Raw genomic sequence first — 17376 nt, 5'->3', positions numbered from 1 at the left:
TGTAAGTTTGCATTACACAAGGAAATTGTAGTGTAAACTCCTCTACTTCGTGTTTTTATTTCTTTAGAGTTAATTGTATGTATTTTGTCTGTCAAACCCCTTTGCCTTGAAGAATGGGCTGTTTTCTGAAACTACTAAGAGTGATTGTGGTATCTGCATGGGAGTCTCCTTGGGAGACCTGAACTTTCAAGTGTTAGTCCAAAGAAAAGTGCTATCATTGTTGATATCAAGATCTGAAGAGACCCGAGGTGTGGAGCACTCTTAAAAGGAATTACTTCAGATATGGACCAGCCACGAGGGTCTGTTTACTGGAAAGGTGAACAGATAGCTGTGGCAGCCAAGTGCTTGGAGGTAATTGGTGTGACCTCCATTTCCACCCTTCTCCCATTAGAGGATACGTCAACTTCTCAACACTCAGGTCTGCTGCTCTGTACTGAGGAAGCAGGCTCATGTTAGGCAAAAAGCTTCTTAAAATGTGGAAATTACAAAAATAGCACAGGCTTGCAGATAAACATTAATTCTGTGCGTATTAAAAGTAGTCCATCTTTCTCTGTTTCTGAGATACGTGTAGTTATCTGTAATAACTGGGGAGATTTTGCATGCTTCATCTTCACTGATCTTTGTGAAAGATTGATGTGAGCTGTGACCTTGACAGCTTCTGTGAAAGGTTTCTGGTTTTTGAATCCTGAATGGAGGAAGCTTGCTGTAGCCTGTACTATTCTCTGAAGCAGTACCTAAATCAATCAGCAAGAATGTTTTTTATTTGATTCTTTATTGTAGGCAGAACTCTTATGATATTTTAATTATACAGATGAAATATTCCATAATTCTGATTCTCTAAAGGTCTTTCAGTGCAGGTGCAGCTTCTGGTACTTCTGCAGAGCTTCCAGCCTAAGGACCAGTGGGCAAATGTGAGTAGTGGAATAGTTGTTCCAGCTTTTGGCAGAATGTAATGTGAAAGCATGCAATGTAAAAACAGAAGGAGTTTTTCAAACCTAGTTTAAAGAAAAAAAAAAAAGACTATGAAGCAGACAGTCACCTGTGCACCTCCTGATTGTGAATGGCTGAGATGCAGCACCCACGTTTAGGTAGGAATGCCATTGTTACTCTTCTGGTTGGGCTTCAATCCAAGTTAAATACTTGAATTCATCAGGGAATCGAGAGGGGAGCCCTACAGAAAGGCAATACCAATTTTTCTTTTGAGTTGCCTACCCACTACTAGGTGCCTTTCTCAACTTCCCTTCCAGTTGAATTGCAGCCATTGGTGGTGTTTCTCACTGTGGAATCACTGTGGTGATTAATAGGTATGTTGTGTTCGTGTAATTTCACATCTTGGTCCACAGGGGCCCATAAGGTAACCAACCTAATGCTTTTTAAAGTTGAACATTTTCCAGCATTTGTGTGAGGTTATAAATGAAGCAGTGCCTCCCATGTATCATCCCAAGAGCTGCTTTCTTTCACTGTCCTCCCCTGACATAACAGTAACAGAAAGGGGATGGGCTTGTGCTGAAAGTATAGCTGGCAGCAGCCTATGTAATGAAAATGTTCCTGTCTACCTTGAAGTGCCAGTAATTCTTGAGGAAGGAGGAGCTCTCTGCATGATTTCCTAGCATGCTTTATAGCAACATTCCTTTGCCACCTTGGAGCAGGGGCTTAGCACCTGATGCATACCACAGTGCTACCATATCAGTCCACATGCAATTAAGTTGCATAATGTATATGTAACAAGACAATTATGACTGGGGACAGATAAGCATTGATTGTTGCCATTTCCCTGAAACATGCACTTTACAATATGTGCCTCGTAGCCACTGGAATAGCAGAAGCCTTTTTAAGGCTTTATGTCATGCAGTAGACTTCTCAAGTCTTCGTTTTATTTGGAGGAGCCAACGAAAGGCAAAGAACTTGAAAATCAACATTTATTTCTATGCATGCTGCTAATATGTGAATAATTATAGTCTCTTTGATTCATACTGGCAGGATTTGAATTTTGTCGTCGTTGTTGTTGCTCACGGTGCCTTAAAGCACCTCAGAACAGCTCAGTTTTTGCTCAGCTCCCTCCAGGCGTTTGTGTTGCCAGTTTTCTCCTGCAGAGGTAGTGACTGTGCTGAGCAGCTTTCCAGGGGCAAAACTTTTCTCTGGCTTATAATTAACTCTTAAAGCAGCTGTGTGGCAACGTAGGCTTGTAAACTCTTCTGGTTGACAGAGGCAGCATGAAGCATCTCTAGTTTCTTTGGGCTCCTAAGCCACGTCAGAATTAGCCTCTAGGTAACTCGCTCCCTTACAGTTGTGTACCATGGTGTTAGCCTCTGTTCTTGAAATATGCATTACTGCTGCCTATGCACACGTGGCTGTAGGACTTTCCACCCTGTCACAAACCACAGTCACCATTTGTCACTATGTTGACAAGCTCGTGCTGGAGGTGCTCACCTCTTAGCCCAGGCTGCTGCATTGGAGCAGCTGATGGCTGAGGCTCGGGGCACTCCAGCTGTCCCGTGCCACGTCTCTGGTGTGAGCCAGGCCAGGTTATTTCCTGCCTCCTTGTCCTGGAATTGTTGTGAAGGTGCCAAGGTGTAGATCCATGACTCTGAGCAAGGCAGTGTTTAAAGGTCATAGTCAAGATCATTAATAACAAGGTGCAAACGGCTGGTTTATATGTAACGTGAAGCTTTTTACTTATTTCATTTTTGCACTTTGGGGGCTCTGTTTGCTTATGGAGCACTTGGTGTCTGGTACCTATTTAGGCTGAGAGCAGGCAATTGGGTTCCTTCAGGCCTTCAGAGGAATGCAGAAAATTGTTCTCTGGTGTTGTAATTCTGCTGGGATAACTGGAGCTTATTTGTCTCACTGCTTATTAAATGCATACTTGTCTTGAGGTCCTCTTTTTTTCTTTTTTTTTTCTAAAAAGCGTTGGGTGAATCCCAAGGACCACAAGTGAGAGGAAGATTCCAGGGGGAGGGGGAGAGAGAAGAGCCTGCACCTCTCTTTGAACTGCATCATTGGCCTCCTGTGCCAGCAGGCTGAGGTGGTTAAACACGAGAGCAAACTCCCAGAGAGAAAAGGAGATATACATATGGGGGTCTTATGGACATAAATTAATCTGCCCTTCCCCCCTGCCCAGAGATGACAGGCTGAGGGGAGATGCACCTCCCAAACTACTAATATATGGGGTGTGTGGTTGGGAGCCACGTGGAACTGCATTGAGATTTCAGAACAGGAACAGCTGTGGAAGCAGAGAGCAGATGTGTGCTGGTGCTGTGTTCTGAGCAGAGGATGGTATTGGTAGCAAGGGCAGCGAGTGCAGATGGGATTCAGATTCTGCCAGCCTCCCAGCAATACCCACGTTCCCATGCTTTGCTGCTAACAAGAACAAGCAGACTCCTTGCTTTCCTTTCTGCAGTTAAAGGATGTGTGGCTGCGTAAGTGCTGGGCTGTCTGTTCTGATCTTCTGCTTACGGTTCAGAAATGTCCCCTAACCATCAGGTCACGCTGGCAGCAGCAGTAATAGTGGGCTTCTGTGTTCAGCCTGCTGTGATCTGAACTCACCCACATGTCAATAAAGTCAGCTTTTGAACTCTGGCTCCCTCTTCCCTTTCTTGCACCTCCCAGCTGAGGCGTGCTCTGCATGCCCCAGCCCTAAGCACTGCAGAAGAGGACGGTGATCAGGGATGCTGATCATCAGCTTGGAATTTTCCTCTTTATTTCCAGCTTCGATTGTTGTGTCTTGCTTTTTGGTGGGCCCTTAGGTGAGTCTAATCATTGGGGAATGCTGGATAACACACCCGTGTTCATTGCATCAGTAAGGGTGCTTCCATTAAAATGAATACATCTCTCCATTGGGGATCTTCTTGCTTTGGTTATTTCTGGTCAGTGACATTTTCTTCTACTCTGGATGCCTTGAATTGTGCAATCACACCATAGCCTCATCAGTTTGGATCTTTCTCTTAACAAACTCTTGATTTCGTTTCTAATCTGGCTATAGGCTATCATCAGTTATAAAACAGTGTGACAGAGTATGTGACTATTGCATTCTCCCATACTGACTCATCAGCTGTGATTTCAGAGCAGTAATTCCCTGCTGCTAGTTGGAGCAGCCCTTCGTGACTCGTGTTCAGTAAGAAGGGATAGGAAGGCTCCCACTTGACAGGTTGTGCAAATGTTAGAATACCCTGATAAATCCGTCCCTGAAACTTGGACCTGTCACAGGAGTGTGGCTGCTGGCATAGCCCTCCTTCAGGTACTGGCACAGGTGCACGAGCACTGCCTTCTGCAGGGGCATGAGTGTGATGGTGAGCAGAGGCACCTACAGCTGGGACGAGGGTTTTTAGGACTGCGGTGTAACCGAGCGTTGTATGCGTTCTGGATTGTTGTAGGTCAACATCTGATCCATCTGTTCGGTGCACCCATCCAGAAATACTGCCTGGGCTACGGCCCTCTCTCACTTGCATGTGGCTTGGTGCAGGGAATGCCCTGTGTTTGTTCAGGTCCCATGTTTTGGATGTCTCCTCCTCCTGTGCATCCTGCCCAGCTTCTTCAGAGAAGGTAATTTATTCAGAAGCTCGTCTAGCAATTAATTCTGCTCCTTGTTTGTGAGTTCAGCCATGCTTTTGACTGGAGGATAATTAGAACATGATCTTCCATAAAAGGCTCCCCGTACACTTTAGATTACTTAAGAGGGGCTTGTGAGTGGAACCGAGTATTCCCTGACAAGACTGCAGCCTTCATAAACTTTTATAGATGGAAAACATCTGCTTTCTGAAGATGAGTGCACTGAAGGGGAGTTTCGGGAGGCCTCATCTGTGAGAAGACACACAGCACTCTGATTTCCATTCAGCCTGCAGTGGGACGTCCTCCTGTGCAAGCACTGGGGTTAGTTCTGTTAACCAGCACTGCTGGCTCCCGGGCATCGTGCTTTTCATGCTTCTGCTAATCACTTGTTAATAAACAAGAGGGGAGCACGGCCTCGCATAGCCCTCTGCAGAAGGACCTCCTGCCTCGTGGGCTCGAGCTGTTGGGCTGCCTCCACACCCGCTGCTCCCGGTCCTTCTGCGGTGCTGAGGACAGGCAGTGGGGCCCTCGTGTGCTGTCGGTGTGGGATTGCAAAGGGAGGTGGTGCTGCAGGAAGCGCAGCTGGGCGGGGGGGATCCTCACAGTGCTTTAATATCTCGTGGGTCACTTTGGGGCTCGTCCTGCAGGACCTCTGCCCCTCACAGCCTGCCTGGGGTGAGGTACCCCCAGCTGCCCCTGTGGGGGCTGTGTGAAGTCTTTGAGCCCTTCCCATCAAAGCAGTCCTCCGAGGGCCTTTCTCTCCCTGTTCACGCCAGCATTTCCTAGGGCCATGGGGTAGAACCCTCGTTCAGAGGTGACTCTTCGTGCGATGGCCAGTGAATGGCTCAGAAACAGAATCTGTTCTGATCCCATCCTGCTGCTGTGACCCTTTGAACATTGCAGTTGCACAGAGGGAACCAGGAATGCTGACAGGAGGAACCTGTCAGTGCTGGGAGAGGTCGGGCACCTTGCTGGGACAGCAGTGGTGTGAAATCAGACTCGAGTTAAACATGTTTACAACTGGATATCGCTGCAGGCTCCTCCTTGTTGTTGGAAGCTTGTAACGTGCATAAAAGCACACACTGTGCATTCCCCAATATGCACAGAATTTCATTATGTGCCCTTCAGCACAATGATGATCAACATGAGGAAAACAGGTAACGTTTCACTTGCTCACAGTGCCTGGCAGTAGGCAGCTGAGCTACGGTCACTTTGCTGTGGTCAGGCTGTGCCATCAGCTCTGGCTGTGCAGTCATTCTGGGGCTGCTGCAGTCCCAAACCTTGGCACCATGAGTTCCTTGCAGCTTTGGTTCAGGATGTTGAGCTTCTGAAGCTTCAGTACACACTCAGGAATTGCTGTGGTTTAGGTAATTCTTTGGTTTTTTTGGGGGGGGGTCAGTTTTGTTAATGGGATCAGTTTAGTTAATGGGTTCAGTGCCTTTACTTGTGCATTAAGGCTGCCTGTGTGGGTTGGTCAGACTGGGTACTACCTTGATTAGTATCTGTGTACTGCATAAAGCATCTATCAGTGCTCGTGCAAGCTGGGGGGGAAAAATAGAATTTCTGGAGATGAGAGGGGTTAATCCCCATAACATATCCACTTACTGCCTGGCTGCTCCCTGCCCTGCTCTCACCAGCTGCAATTGGAGCTGACAGCCGGAGTTTGGGTGTTGTAAGGGAAAGATGTGGGAGCAGATCTGGTGCCTCCTGCCTGACCCAGCGTTCTGCCAGTGGGTGTCCTGGAGCACAGTGCTGCTGGGAGGATTCCCCGTGGGATTTGGACACCGAGGCGCTGCTGTGAGGGATGAGGGGTGAGCACAGGGGGTGGCTGTGCCCTGGGATGGGGGACCTGGAGCAGGAGGGACTGCTGCAGTCACGTCCCACGGGGTTGGAAGCACAAAGCAGAATGCAGAAATTAAAAAAGCAAAGAACGTCATTTTCTGATATAGGTTTATAATGAATTTTGACTTAAAATAATAAGCAGTATACACAACATACAAGTGAGTTTTACAGAGAGATGCTCTTGTATCCGTCAACTTCCAAACCTACCAGTAAGTTCACAGATCTCGTTTGCTTTCTCTAATGCTTTGTCTGCAAACTTCTACGGCCTTCTTCTGTAGCCTTTGTCTTTTTGCAGTCGTTCAGGCTTCAGCTGACAGTTCACAACTCCGCCTGTCATCTTTGCTGGGATGCAGGGAGAAGACTGTGCAGAAGTTGCTCAGCGAGTGTCAGTAGTGCAGTGGGGACAGCGTGCCAGGGCTGCTCGAGGGAAGCACGGAGATACGGAGCTTTCTGAAGACTTTGCAACACCCTTCCTCTGGCCTTGCAGAAAGGTAAAAGCAAGAATGCTGTCTGCGAGAGTTTATTATTCAGAAACAGTCGGGTATATTTTTTTTTTACATTGCAGTTTTACCAGCAAAAAAAAGTTGGGAAGAGGCAGCATTGCTCCATCATTGCATCCCGATGGTCGGTCCTCTCAGTCTGTGTCACTTGCACTGTCCCTCTGCGAAGGGAACAACGGCAGCAGAAGTTTCACAGTTGAAGCGAGGTTGGCTGCCTCCTGGGAACGGGGTTCTGTTTTGCTGAGCAAATAGAAGGGTCCACAGCACCTCCTGGGAAATGTAGTCCTTTCGTAGTGCTTTGCAGAGTTAATTAATTAAATAAAAGCCATGCAGTCAAACTACAGCTCCCAGAAAGCGGCGGCCCACAGGGCACAGGTGTTTAAAAATGGAAAAGGTCGGGGGGTTTTACAGCCAGGTTCTGCCACTCGTCTCCTCAGGTCTGGTCCAACCACTCGGCCCTTTTGGGCGCTTTACACGTGTGCACATCCACAGTGTCCTCGCACTCCTTGCAGCGCACAGCGCAGCACCAGTGGAACTTGCACTCGCACTTGGTGACGCGGGTGACACGGGTGGTGTCGTAGCCCCTCCCGCAGCACATCACTTCGCAGCCATCGGTGCCACGGGAGATCTTGTTGCACACGCGCCCTGCGGTGCCCAGTGAGCCTGGAGGGGAGGAAACAACTGGGTCAGGATGATCCCCCCCTCCCCTACGCCGTGCTGAGAGCTCCCTGCGGCCCCCCACCCGTGTGTCCACCACCTGGAGCCTCAGGCGGGGCTGTTTTATCATCATTTCTGATGTGGTGTGCCCAGATGTGCTGTTACAACATGAGGGCTGTGAGCAGGCTGCTCTGCACGTGCTTACTCTGCTTTGTTGCAGGTGAGCCTTGCAGCAGCAGGAGTCTCCGTGCTGCCCTCAGTGCCTGGCCTCAACTGAGGAAGCAGTGATCCCCCCCTGGACCGAGGCTGTTGGGGGCTCCTTCCCCACCCACCTGGCCCCAGGGATGCTCCAAGAGTCAGAGAGCTGCACCCCAATAGGTCCGTGCCGTGCTGCACCCCTGGGGGTTGCAGGCCATCGGGTGGGCAGGGAGAGCTGCTGTAGGTGCTGATGGGAGATTTTGGCTGTACCTGCTGACTTGTCCATCACGCAGTAGTCGGGTGAGTTCTCAAAATACACTAGGTCTGTCTTTGTGGGCTTCCTGAAGTTCTTGTTGGCCACGGTGAAGCCGGTACCGTCCTGGTTCATGATCACCTGGATGGCCCCGTTGTATTTCTTCCGCAGGTAATCCCCTGTTTTCCGGAAATCCGACATAGCCAGCCAACAAGTCCTTAGCGTGCAGGAGCCACTGACCCCATGGCATTTGCACTCCAGCTTCAGGAAGCGCTTCACAGCCTGCAGGAGGGGGAGCACATCAGGACTGGGAAATGGTGGCCACAACTAGCAGGACCATCCTAGACGTATCCAGGCTGGATGTGGCTCTGGGCAGCCTGGTCTAGAGGTTGGCAACCCTGCACGTAGCAGGGGGGTTGAATCGAGATGATCTTTGAGATCCTTTTCAACCCAGGCCGTCCTATAATTCTATGAAAGGAGCCCCAGGGGTGTGTTCTCCTTGGGTGTGTGGAGCTCTGGACCCTGCCCTGACCCCACAAACACACCCCAGCAGCCCTTGGAGGTGTCCCAGCCTCACTCACCATCCTGCCGCAGCGGTTGTTGTGCAGGTTCATCAGCGCCCGCGCGTCCTTCACTTTCTTCTCCTTGGCATCCACGAAGGCTTTGGCAAAACGGATGCCATAGTTGATGTTGTCACTGCAGCCACCCCAGTCGAACTCCCCGCGCTCATCCTTGGCACGGCCGCGCTTCAGCGGGTCGCAGCCGCAGGCCTTCAGCTCCCCTTGGCTGCAGGCACGTGTGATGGCATAAACCACCCCGGCCGAGGAGATGGCGTAGACAAAGGCGGCCTCCCTGCTGCCTGCGGGCACAGAGCACGTGGTGAGGAATGGGCTGGGATGGGGCTGCAGCTCCACATGGGGAGGGGGTGCAGAGCTGCAGCTCGGCCTGGGGGTGTGGATGGGGGGAGCCGGGTTTTGGGAGCTGTGCTGGCCCCCGGGCTCCCCACGCAGCCCCGCGTGCCCCCCAGCTCTCTGTATCTCTGGTTTGAGTTCGCAGCTGGTTTTATAACGCTGTAAAAGATGCTGCAAATCAAAACCATGTTCGTCTTCTTTTGGAGAGCCTTTGAAAGCAACTTCAAAGGGAACTGAGCTCTCTCTAGGCCTGGCAGGATGGGGTACGGCGAGGAGCTTTCATCAGCTCCTGTGCTCATCGGCTGGGACAGGACGTGGGGCCACAGTGATGCTGGGATGCAGGGGGATGCTGGGGCTGAGCGCCGTGCCCCAGTGCTTCCAGCCTCCTGTGCTCCTACTGGGCTGCCCTGAGTCTGCCCAGCATCCACAAACCCCATCCCACGTGTGCCCACATGCCCTGCAGACGGGCTGCTCCTACAGCTCCCAGCAGGTCTCATCATGGCTGCCGTGCCCTGAGCTCCCTGCAGTACCAGGAAGGACCCCCCCCATGGTGCAGCCCCTGCTTGGAGCCTGCAGCAGCGATGCCACCCGAGCCCGGTTTTGCCTCCCTTGCCATGCGAGGAACAGGGAGTTCCCACGTGAACTGCTGATTCCTGGCCAACCCTGCTCTCCAAATATTTATATATCCCATTACTGTTTACATACGAGCCTGTTCCCTGGAGGTGTCTCCTCCTTCTCCCTTCTCCCCCAGTGCTCCCCCCGCTCCATCTCCTCTGGTGCAGTTGTTACAAAAGCAGTGGTGTGCACCCATTAATGCTTTATTAATTTACAGGGAAGGCAAATCTCCCCTAAGCAGTAACCAAAGGCAGGGGGCACAGCAGCAGGGATGCTCCCAGAACAGTAGTGGGGCACAGTGGAAGCTGGGACTCCCCCAGGGACTCTGTGAGCTGGGTGCAGATCCCTCTTGGGTCACTTTTCTCCCCGCACTCAATGTGCAGGTTTCCTTCTGCCACAGTATCCAGAGCACAGCTAATCAGTTTTTTTGTTGTTTTTTTTTTCCCCCCATCAAAACGTAATTTTAAGGGAGAAAAGGTTGCTTTTCTCCATTTTATGTTTTTCCACAAAGAATGCACGCACCTCACCCTTGCTTGCAGCTCTTTCTGCAAGCAAAAGCCACACACTCTAACTACATCAATTTCTCAGGTCTCAGGGCATCTTCCCAGCCCTTTTTTTTGTTGTTGTTTTCTTGTTTATGCAGGGGAAGGACGTGAAGAACCATTCCCTTCCTCCCCCATCCCAACTCACACCCTGCAATGAGGACATGGCATGGGCACACAGCAGCACCTACTTCGCAGCATCACCCTCCCGAAGACGGTGTGGTCCCGGTCCAGGGTGCTGCAGTTCCAGCGGTGGTGACGGAACTGATACTGGCACTCACGGATCCACTCCTTGGCTCCCTCCCCGACGGACTGCATGATGTCGGGGTACCTCTGGCACAGCTGCCTCTGCTTGTTCACCAGCCCTGGGATGTTGTCACAGATCACCCTCGCCCCCAGCGCCCCGATGTACCTGCAGGGAGAAGGGAAAGGTGTGGAGGTGCCTGGAGCTGCAGGCTCGGTGCCCCATCCCTGCTGCTGGGTGGCACAGGCTCCAATGCAGCGCTCAGGTGGAAGAAGAGGGGATGTGAGCTTCGCTTGTTGCTGCAGGCTTTGCTCATGCCGCCTAGCACCAAAGCACGTTTAAGATCATGTCCTGAAGATGGACAGCTGTGCTGTGCTGTGTGCACGCTGCCTGCACCTCCATGCATTGCTGGGAGCAGGCAGCAGCTCCATGCAGCAGCACAATGCACCACTGTGCTTGGTGTGCAGTGGGCAGCTTTCCCCACCCACCAGGGGGATCCTGGCTCTTCCTGCACCCAGCAGCCCTCAGGCCTGCACGGACAATGGAGACATGGTGGAATTTTCCATCCCCATCCCATGCATGCTCTGCCAGCAGCAGGCTGCTCTGTGCCGGGGAGTGATTTTTGCCACATACCACGGAGCTGTGATTCTGGCTGCAAGGGAAGAGGTTTGGGTGGGATTCAAATGTTTCAAACCCCCGGACTGGAAATAAGACCCTCCCTTTAATCACACTAGAAAGCAATAAACTTGGGCAATATGTCATTGTCTTTCTTTCTCTCTCTGGCCATGCTCTATCACTTCCATCAGCCTCAGAGATAGCTCCCAGGCTCAGGAAAGCCCAGCAAGCAAAGAAAGCAATGGGATCTTCCTCCCCACCCCCCCCCCCTTTTTTTTTTTAATTTAAATTTTTTGTTTAAATGCTGGCAGAAGCACGAGGTCATCTCAGGCTGGAGCTGAGGACAACAGATGTGGCTCCCCACAGCTCTGCTGCTGCACTGGGACCCACGGGCACTGTGTCCTTGTGGTGGCACAGGGCAGGAGGACAGCAACACCCCCAGACCCAGAGCAAAGGAAATCTCTAGGCAGGATGAATACTGCGTGCTCTCATTCTCACATGGAGCTAATTACTTCTCGTTAATGCTCCTGCTAAATGTCAGCATCAGAGAAAAATGGAGAAGATGGAGCAGGGCAGGATGCCTGCCTGCAGAGCACCGTGCTGCTATGCCCGGTGAGAGCAATCCCAGTGCTGCTGCTGGGCTCTGATACCCGCAGCCCTACGCTGTGATGATGCACTGACACTGCACCTGGAACTGCCATGGCACAATGGGACAAAATCCACTCCGTGCATGGGAAAACCTCAGCAGCAGCCTGTGCCTCTGCTGCCTGAGAGCGGCTCCAGCGGGGTCTGGTTCTATGAAATGGGGCGAGATGGAGAACACTGGGAAATCTCCTGCCAAGCAGAATTTTGGGAAGGGAAAAAAACAAACATTTGTTTTGGATTGGTGAAAGCATCCCTTCTGATCTTACTGCTAAAACACTGTGATGTTTTGAAAGCATTGAAATAGGAAATAGAAGGGTGCTCTGAGAAGCTCCCAGTTGCTTTAGCAGAACAAGCTGCTCCATTTTTTAGAAATGAAGTCATGCCAGACATGGCAAATTCTGTGAAGCGCTTTGCTTCTGGGGCACCCGCATTTATACAGTAGGAAAAAACACCCGTGAGAGTGCAGTGCCCATCCATCCTTGGGGACAACACAGTCCTGGACCCCCAGTGCCACCCCCAAGCCAGTCCAGGACCTCCCCAGCTGGGAGGGGTACCTGCAGCCAGGAGGGTGAGACTGTTAATTGCATGCAGGTGGGTAATGAGCCTTGCCCTGCCTGCTGAGAGCTGCAGGTGTGCTTCTGCGTCTTTTGAGCAGCGTCTGCAGAGCTCTATGCTGTTGTGGATCCCTCTGGTTCCTGTTTCCTCTTGGGGTTCGGATTGCAGCACTGCTGGGAGATAGCTGAGCCGCACCTCCACCTTCTCCTCGTCTCTTCCCATGAGGAAGACCTCACGCAGCACCAGCACAGACCAGGGGCTTCTGTTCTGCAGGTAAGTGCTTCCAGAGCCTGGGTGTAAGGGAGGGGAAGCAGTCCTAGCCTGCTGCTGTCTGCTCTCTGCAGCTTGGGGCCGTGTGGCCGATGCTTCTTCCCAACAGGCTGCGCGCGCCGGCTGCGCCATGCGTGGGGAACAGGAGACAACTGTCACATGTTGGCTCCCAGTTGTTTTTCTTGCTCTAAGAGTCTGCTGACTTCTCCTCTTGTAAACAAGGAGAAACCTAAATTGCTTCTAAGATAAACATGCAAATCAGAGGCAGACGCATCTATGTACTTGGCAGCATGCAGTTGTGCTAACCCCCTCCCCACGCACGCCCTGTGCTGAGCTGCGCTCCTGGGACTGCACACCCAGCTGCCCCACTGCTCCCAGCTCCTCGGGGGGCTCTTGCAGAGCTGCGTGGCCCACGTTGCATCTCTGCCCCCAGTCGAGGCCGCTCAGCAGCACGGGGTCCTGGGGGTGTCTGTGTCGCTGTGCGTTGTGCCACGCGATGTCCCCAGGAGCAGCTCTGGCTCTCGTGGTGTTCCAGAGTCCCTTTCCTGATTGCTAACTGTGATTTTGGCAGCAGCCCCCTCCTGCTGAACTGTTTAGCAAGAAACATAAGCTCCCACCGTGGGGAAAGCAGGGTTGCTCCAATACCATTGAAGGTGCAATTGTAAATCGGATTGATAGCAGCTGAGTTCGGCACCAGAGGTTAAAGTGGGGGTGCCCGTGTTTGGGGCTGCAGTAGAACACAGCCGATCCCACCTGGAGCTGGGGGCAGCTCTGAGCACATCCCTGCAGCTTCTGTTCTCTTCCTTCCCACTGAGAGGATACAGAATCTGCAATTTGGTGGGAGGCCGAGAGCCCCCGGCAGCTATCGGAGACACCTCTTCCCGATAGGATCGGATCCAGCATCCCTGCCTCTTTATCTGATAAAGAGCAAATTCCAGAGGGCCTGGCAGCATCTCGCTCCTCGAGTGCTTTGCATAGTTCCTGCAGAGGCTGCTCTCCTTCCTCAGCTCTGCACGGTGCTGGGGGGACAATTTATAGCCAATGGCACCGCGCTTTGGGTTGCAAGTTGCTATCGACATTTGAGATATTATTTTATTATTATAAACTCTGAGTATTTTATTAAGCCCCACTGGGAACGGGGCCATCCTGGCCTGCTGGAATTGTTAGCGCCTCGGAGTGATTAATAGTCCTAATTTCCTCACTTAGAGCCACTGCTCTGTGTGCTGAGAGCGTTAGTCTCACTTGAATAATTTCTAATATCATAATGCCGGGTGAAGCTGCTCCGAGCAACCCGGCCAATGAGCCTGGAGAGAGCAGAAGGATTTTTTCTGTTGTCTCTCTTTTTTTAAGAGACACTTCCTATAGGTGAAAGTGACCCTAATGAAAAATGAACTACAAAACACAATTAGGGTTATTATAACTAAACGGAGCGACTGAGAGAACCCATCTGTTCCCAAACGCTCCCAGCGCAGCGCCAGGACTGCCTCGAGGGCGCAGTTTGTTCTCCATCCCTCTGATGCTGCTCTAGGACTGATGTTTCAATGAAAGGGGCTCCATGGATGGCCAGGGCTGGAGCACATGGGGACAGGGATGTCCTGATCACTGCCCTATTGTTGCTGTGACCATGCAGAGCGCGTCGTGGGGAGCAGCATGGGGTCCCTGAGCCCCCAGCACTGCCCTGCCTGCAGTGCACTGGGCACACAGGGCTGCTGGGATCTGACTGGGAGCAGCAGCACGCACTTCTCAATGGGTTACGCACCGTGGAGGCTCATGCAGCTGTCCTTAGCAAATAGCAAATTGATGCTATTTCCCCTCCCACACACCTCAATGCGACGCCTGCTCAAGTGAGACCCTCTCTGATATCCCAGAACCACGTGTGCAAGTAGCTCCACTTCTCCATCGCTCTCTGTGCACATCCACCCAAACCAGGACTCGGCATTGGTGTGGGATGGAAGCAGCAGCAACCGCTGTGGTGTCCCTGTCCCCGTGAGCAATGCCCCAGAAGGCTGAGCAGGTGCTCAGGAGGTGCTCCTGCTCCATGATTTACCCTCATGCTGTTTCCCTACTCATGAGCCCTTCCCAGTGTGTGCACAGAGCTGAAGGGTGGCAGTGGCCACCCAGTGGAATGGAGCATCCCAGTGTGCCACAGTTCCCAGCCTGGGGACACTGCGTGCAGTCAGACCCCGCACACTGCTTGACCCCAGCACGAGCCCACACTGCTCTGCTTTCCCCAGATTTGCTTTATCTCGTTGGGAGCCTGATGCCTCCCATCTGCTCCAGTGCCAGATGAAATTGAATATTTGTAGTTTCCAAGGGCTGTGGTTAGCAATAAACAAGTTAGCTGACGAGGACTTGGCGCGTCGCGGCAGCGGGGGATGCGCGTGGGGCTGCGGGTACGTGTGAGGGTGGGGTGTGCACGAGGTCTGTGTACATTTGCCTTTAACCAAACCTTCAATCCACAACGGTTTTCCACAGCAGCGCGCTCGGTGGAGCTCTCAGTCGCGAACGAACCCGACTTGGTTATTTACACGGCGTTTGTTTACTGCACGGTTCGTGTTTATAAGCAACGTTGGCCTAATCTTCCCAATCTTTACAAGGAATTTTGGAGGCCGTTCTGGGGGCTTTGCAGCACTGCTGGGCTCATGGCACGGTCCCTCCTGCGCCGTGGGCGCTGCGCTCGCCCTGCCCGGGTGCACTTGAGTGTAAACGGGATTTAGGGATTTTCCCATTGCATTCCTTTTTAATTTCTGTCTGCGTTTCAGGCGGTATTTTGTTGCTAAGTGATGTGTCATAGTTTGGGAGCTTTATAGTTTGGGTGCTGCTGCCCAGCCTGCGCCACCCCACACCCGCTGGTGGTCCTGGCAGCACCCGCTGCTCCTCCCCAGCACCCACACCCCATCACCACGCACCCCCAGGCCCCTCACCCAGAGCTCCCCGGTTCCTGGAGCTCTGCACGGCAGTGGGACCGCGCCTGACGTCACCCAAAATTAATAATTTGCAGTTGTTTAGAAGAAACATTTGGTTGATATTTCCTTTCCATGTACTCCGATCAGAAGCGGCCCAGTTTTTTCTATTAATCTACTTTAAAAGTTGACTCCGAAAATGAGAAGCATTTCCTCTATTTCCACAAGTTTATTGTGTGTGAATCCCTAGAAGAATTTGGCAATAATAATAAAAATAAGGAACGATGATGCACCACCAAATGTATTTACTGTAATATCAGTAGTGCTAAAGATGTGCTTGGAAACCCATGGAAATCACTGCATAACTTTTTCCCAAACCACAGCTGTTTGAACCCGCTTTCAGTAAAGCACAATCTCAGCTAAAGGCGCTGCTTTATCAGAGCTGACACGAAGAGCGGAGCAGCGTTTGTGCTGGTGAAGGTTTTTCTTAGGAATGTTCTGCTCGACGGAAGAGAAAGTGCAATCAGCAGCGTGAACTTCCGAGTTTAATGTATTTGGTTTAGGTTTCCTTTTATTTTTTTAAGGCATGTTACGGACCCTGGGGCCAATTCTGCTTTATGAGAGAGGCTGAAAGCGCAGTGCTCAGCCCCACCATGGCACAATATGTGGGGGGCACTGCCTGCTCAGCTCTGCCCATTTCCCAGCACTTATCCTGCTCCTCTCTGCCTCAGAGCCGAGGGCACAAAGTGCTGTGAGAGCAGATCCAGTGCCACCCGGAGAACGCAGCCACTGAGGCTCAGAGCATGGCTGGTTTTGCTCCATTTGTTGGGAAAAGCATTTGGAATTAGGGCCACCACTGCGGTGCAGTCGCTCTGGGGAGAAGCGGGGCGTGAAAGTAAGGAAAACTGATGTTTTTCACGTTGTTCCTAAGGATTCTGAGTCATCAGAGGTATCTGAGTGCATTAACAGAACTGCTCAGCTCCGGGAGATGCTGTGAGCCATAGCCTGTCCCCTTCCAGCAGCATTACCCTGTGCGTCCACCCCCGGCTCCAGCAAACCTCCCCCTTTCCCTGCCTCCGTGGTAAGGACACGGAATTCTCCAACTTCTCTGCGATCCTGAGACTGCCTCGGCTTTTAGCACAGCAGCACCATCACCTTCTGCACAGATGTTGTCCCGTCTTCGCCTGCTGTGATGGGTGGGGGCCGATCAGGCGGCTGGGAGCCAGGCAGTGCGTGCATCGACCTGAGCCTCACCACTGCTGACTCGCTTCCTCACCCAGGCTTTCAGACCCCTGTGGGCTCACCGAGCTGCAGGTCTCCTCTGGGCATTGCAGGCATTGTGTCCCCTGGGATCCTATTCCCAGGATTACCGCTCCCGTCCCGGAGCGCTCAGAGCTGCCGCTGTGACACACAGTGCTGTGCCGGAGGACCGGAGCTCTCAGTGGGGCTGCGCGGCGCTCCCAGCGCTGCACAACCTCAGGAGTGCCACCCATCCCCATCAATGTCAGATGGATTAAGTTAGATTAAATTCAGCTTCAGTTTGCTAATGGTGACGGTGCGTAAATTGGGGTTCTCTGTAAGGTTAGTGAGCACTGTTACAGGACGGGACGCTGAGAACTCATGTGCAGCAATCAGTTTTCCTCGGGCGTTTCTGAACTACTGAAGCTCTGTGGGCTGACTTGAAAACTTCACCTTCCCTGTCTTCCTACCGACTCTCGTGTTGCATGCACGAATTTTAATTGTTACGAGGACAGGAGATTAATTTTTGAGAGGCCGGCTGGCTCTGCCACGGCTCTGTGCGTTTTCTATGGCATCACCTCTGGCTGTGGAGGAGCTGTATCTTACTCAAACAGGGAGAGCGGTAATTTGGGAGCGGTTGAGAAGCGATCGCGGAGCATGGGGGATAACACAGCAGTCCAGAGGCGTTTGGGAGATGGATCGCGATCCCAGAATTGCAGAGAATTGCTCAGCCCCAGCCCATACCGAAGGCTCATCCCTCTCCTTCCCCGCAGAAGGCCGGGCTCGGGGCTCAGCTCCCGGCGGGTCCCAGCCCGAGCGGCCCCGGTCGCGCCCGGCCC

The 17376-nt window shown here is 52.2% G+C and overlaps 1 protein-coding gene across 2 annotated transcripts; it reads right to left on the bottom strand.

Annotated features, from left to right (window-relative positions):
* Positions 1-6467: 6467 nt before the first annotated feature.
* Positions 6468-10607, bottom strand: WNT2B (Wnt family member 2B). Of its 2 annotated transcripts, XM_019623208.1 has the most exons (5): positions 10258-10473; positions 8580-8857; positions 8016-8280; positions 6962-7553; positions 6468-6870 (listed from the first exon to the last, which is right to left on the bottom strand). In XM_019623208.1, exons 1-4 carry the CDS (start codon positions 10382-10384, stop codon positions 7324-7326), a joined length of 900 nt encoding a protein of 299 aa, XP_019478753.1. In that variant the 5' UTR covers positions 10385-10473; the 3' UTR covers positions 6468-6870; positions 6962-7323. The 2 variants fall into 2 exon arrangements, with proteins under 2 accessions (XP_019478753.1, XP_010722445.1); XM_010724143.3 differs by having other exon boundaries at positions 6469-7553; positions 10258-10607.
* Between the last annotated feature and the right edge of the window lie 6769 nt (positions 10608-17376).

Source organism: Meleagris gallopavo, chromosome 28 (genome assembly GCF_000146605.3).
Source record: "Meleagris gallopavo isolate NT-WF06-2002-E0010 breed Aviagen turkey brand Nicholas breeding stock chromosome 28, Turkey_5.1, whole genome shotgun sequence".
In the NCBI taxonomy this organism is placed as follows: Eukaryota; Metazoa; Chordata; class Aves; order Galliformes; family Phasianidae; genus Meleagris; species Meleagris gallopavo.
The sequence above is the reverse complement of the archived record's forward strand: the minus strand, read 5'-3'. Positions and strand labels throughout refer to the sequence as shown.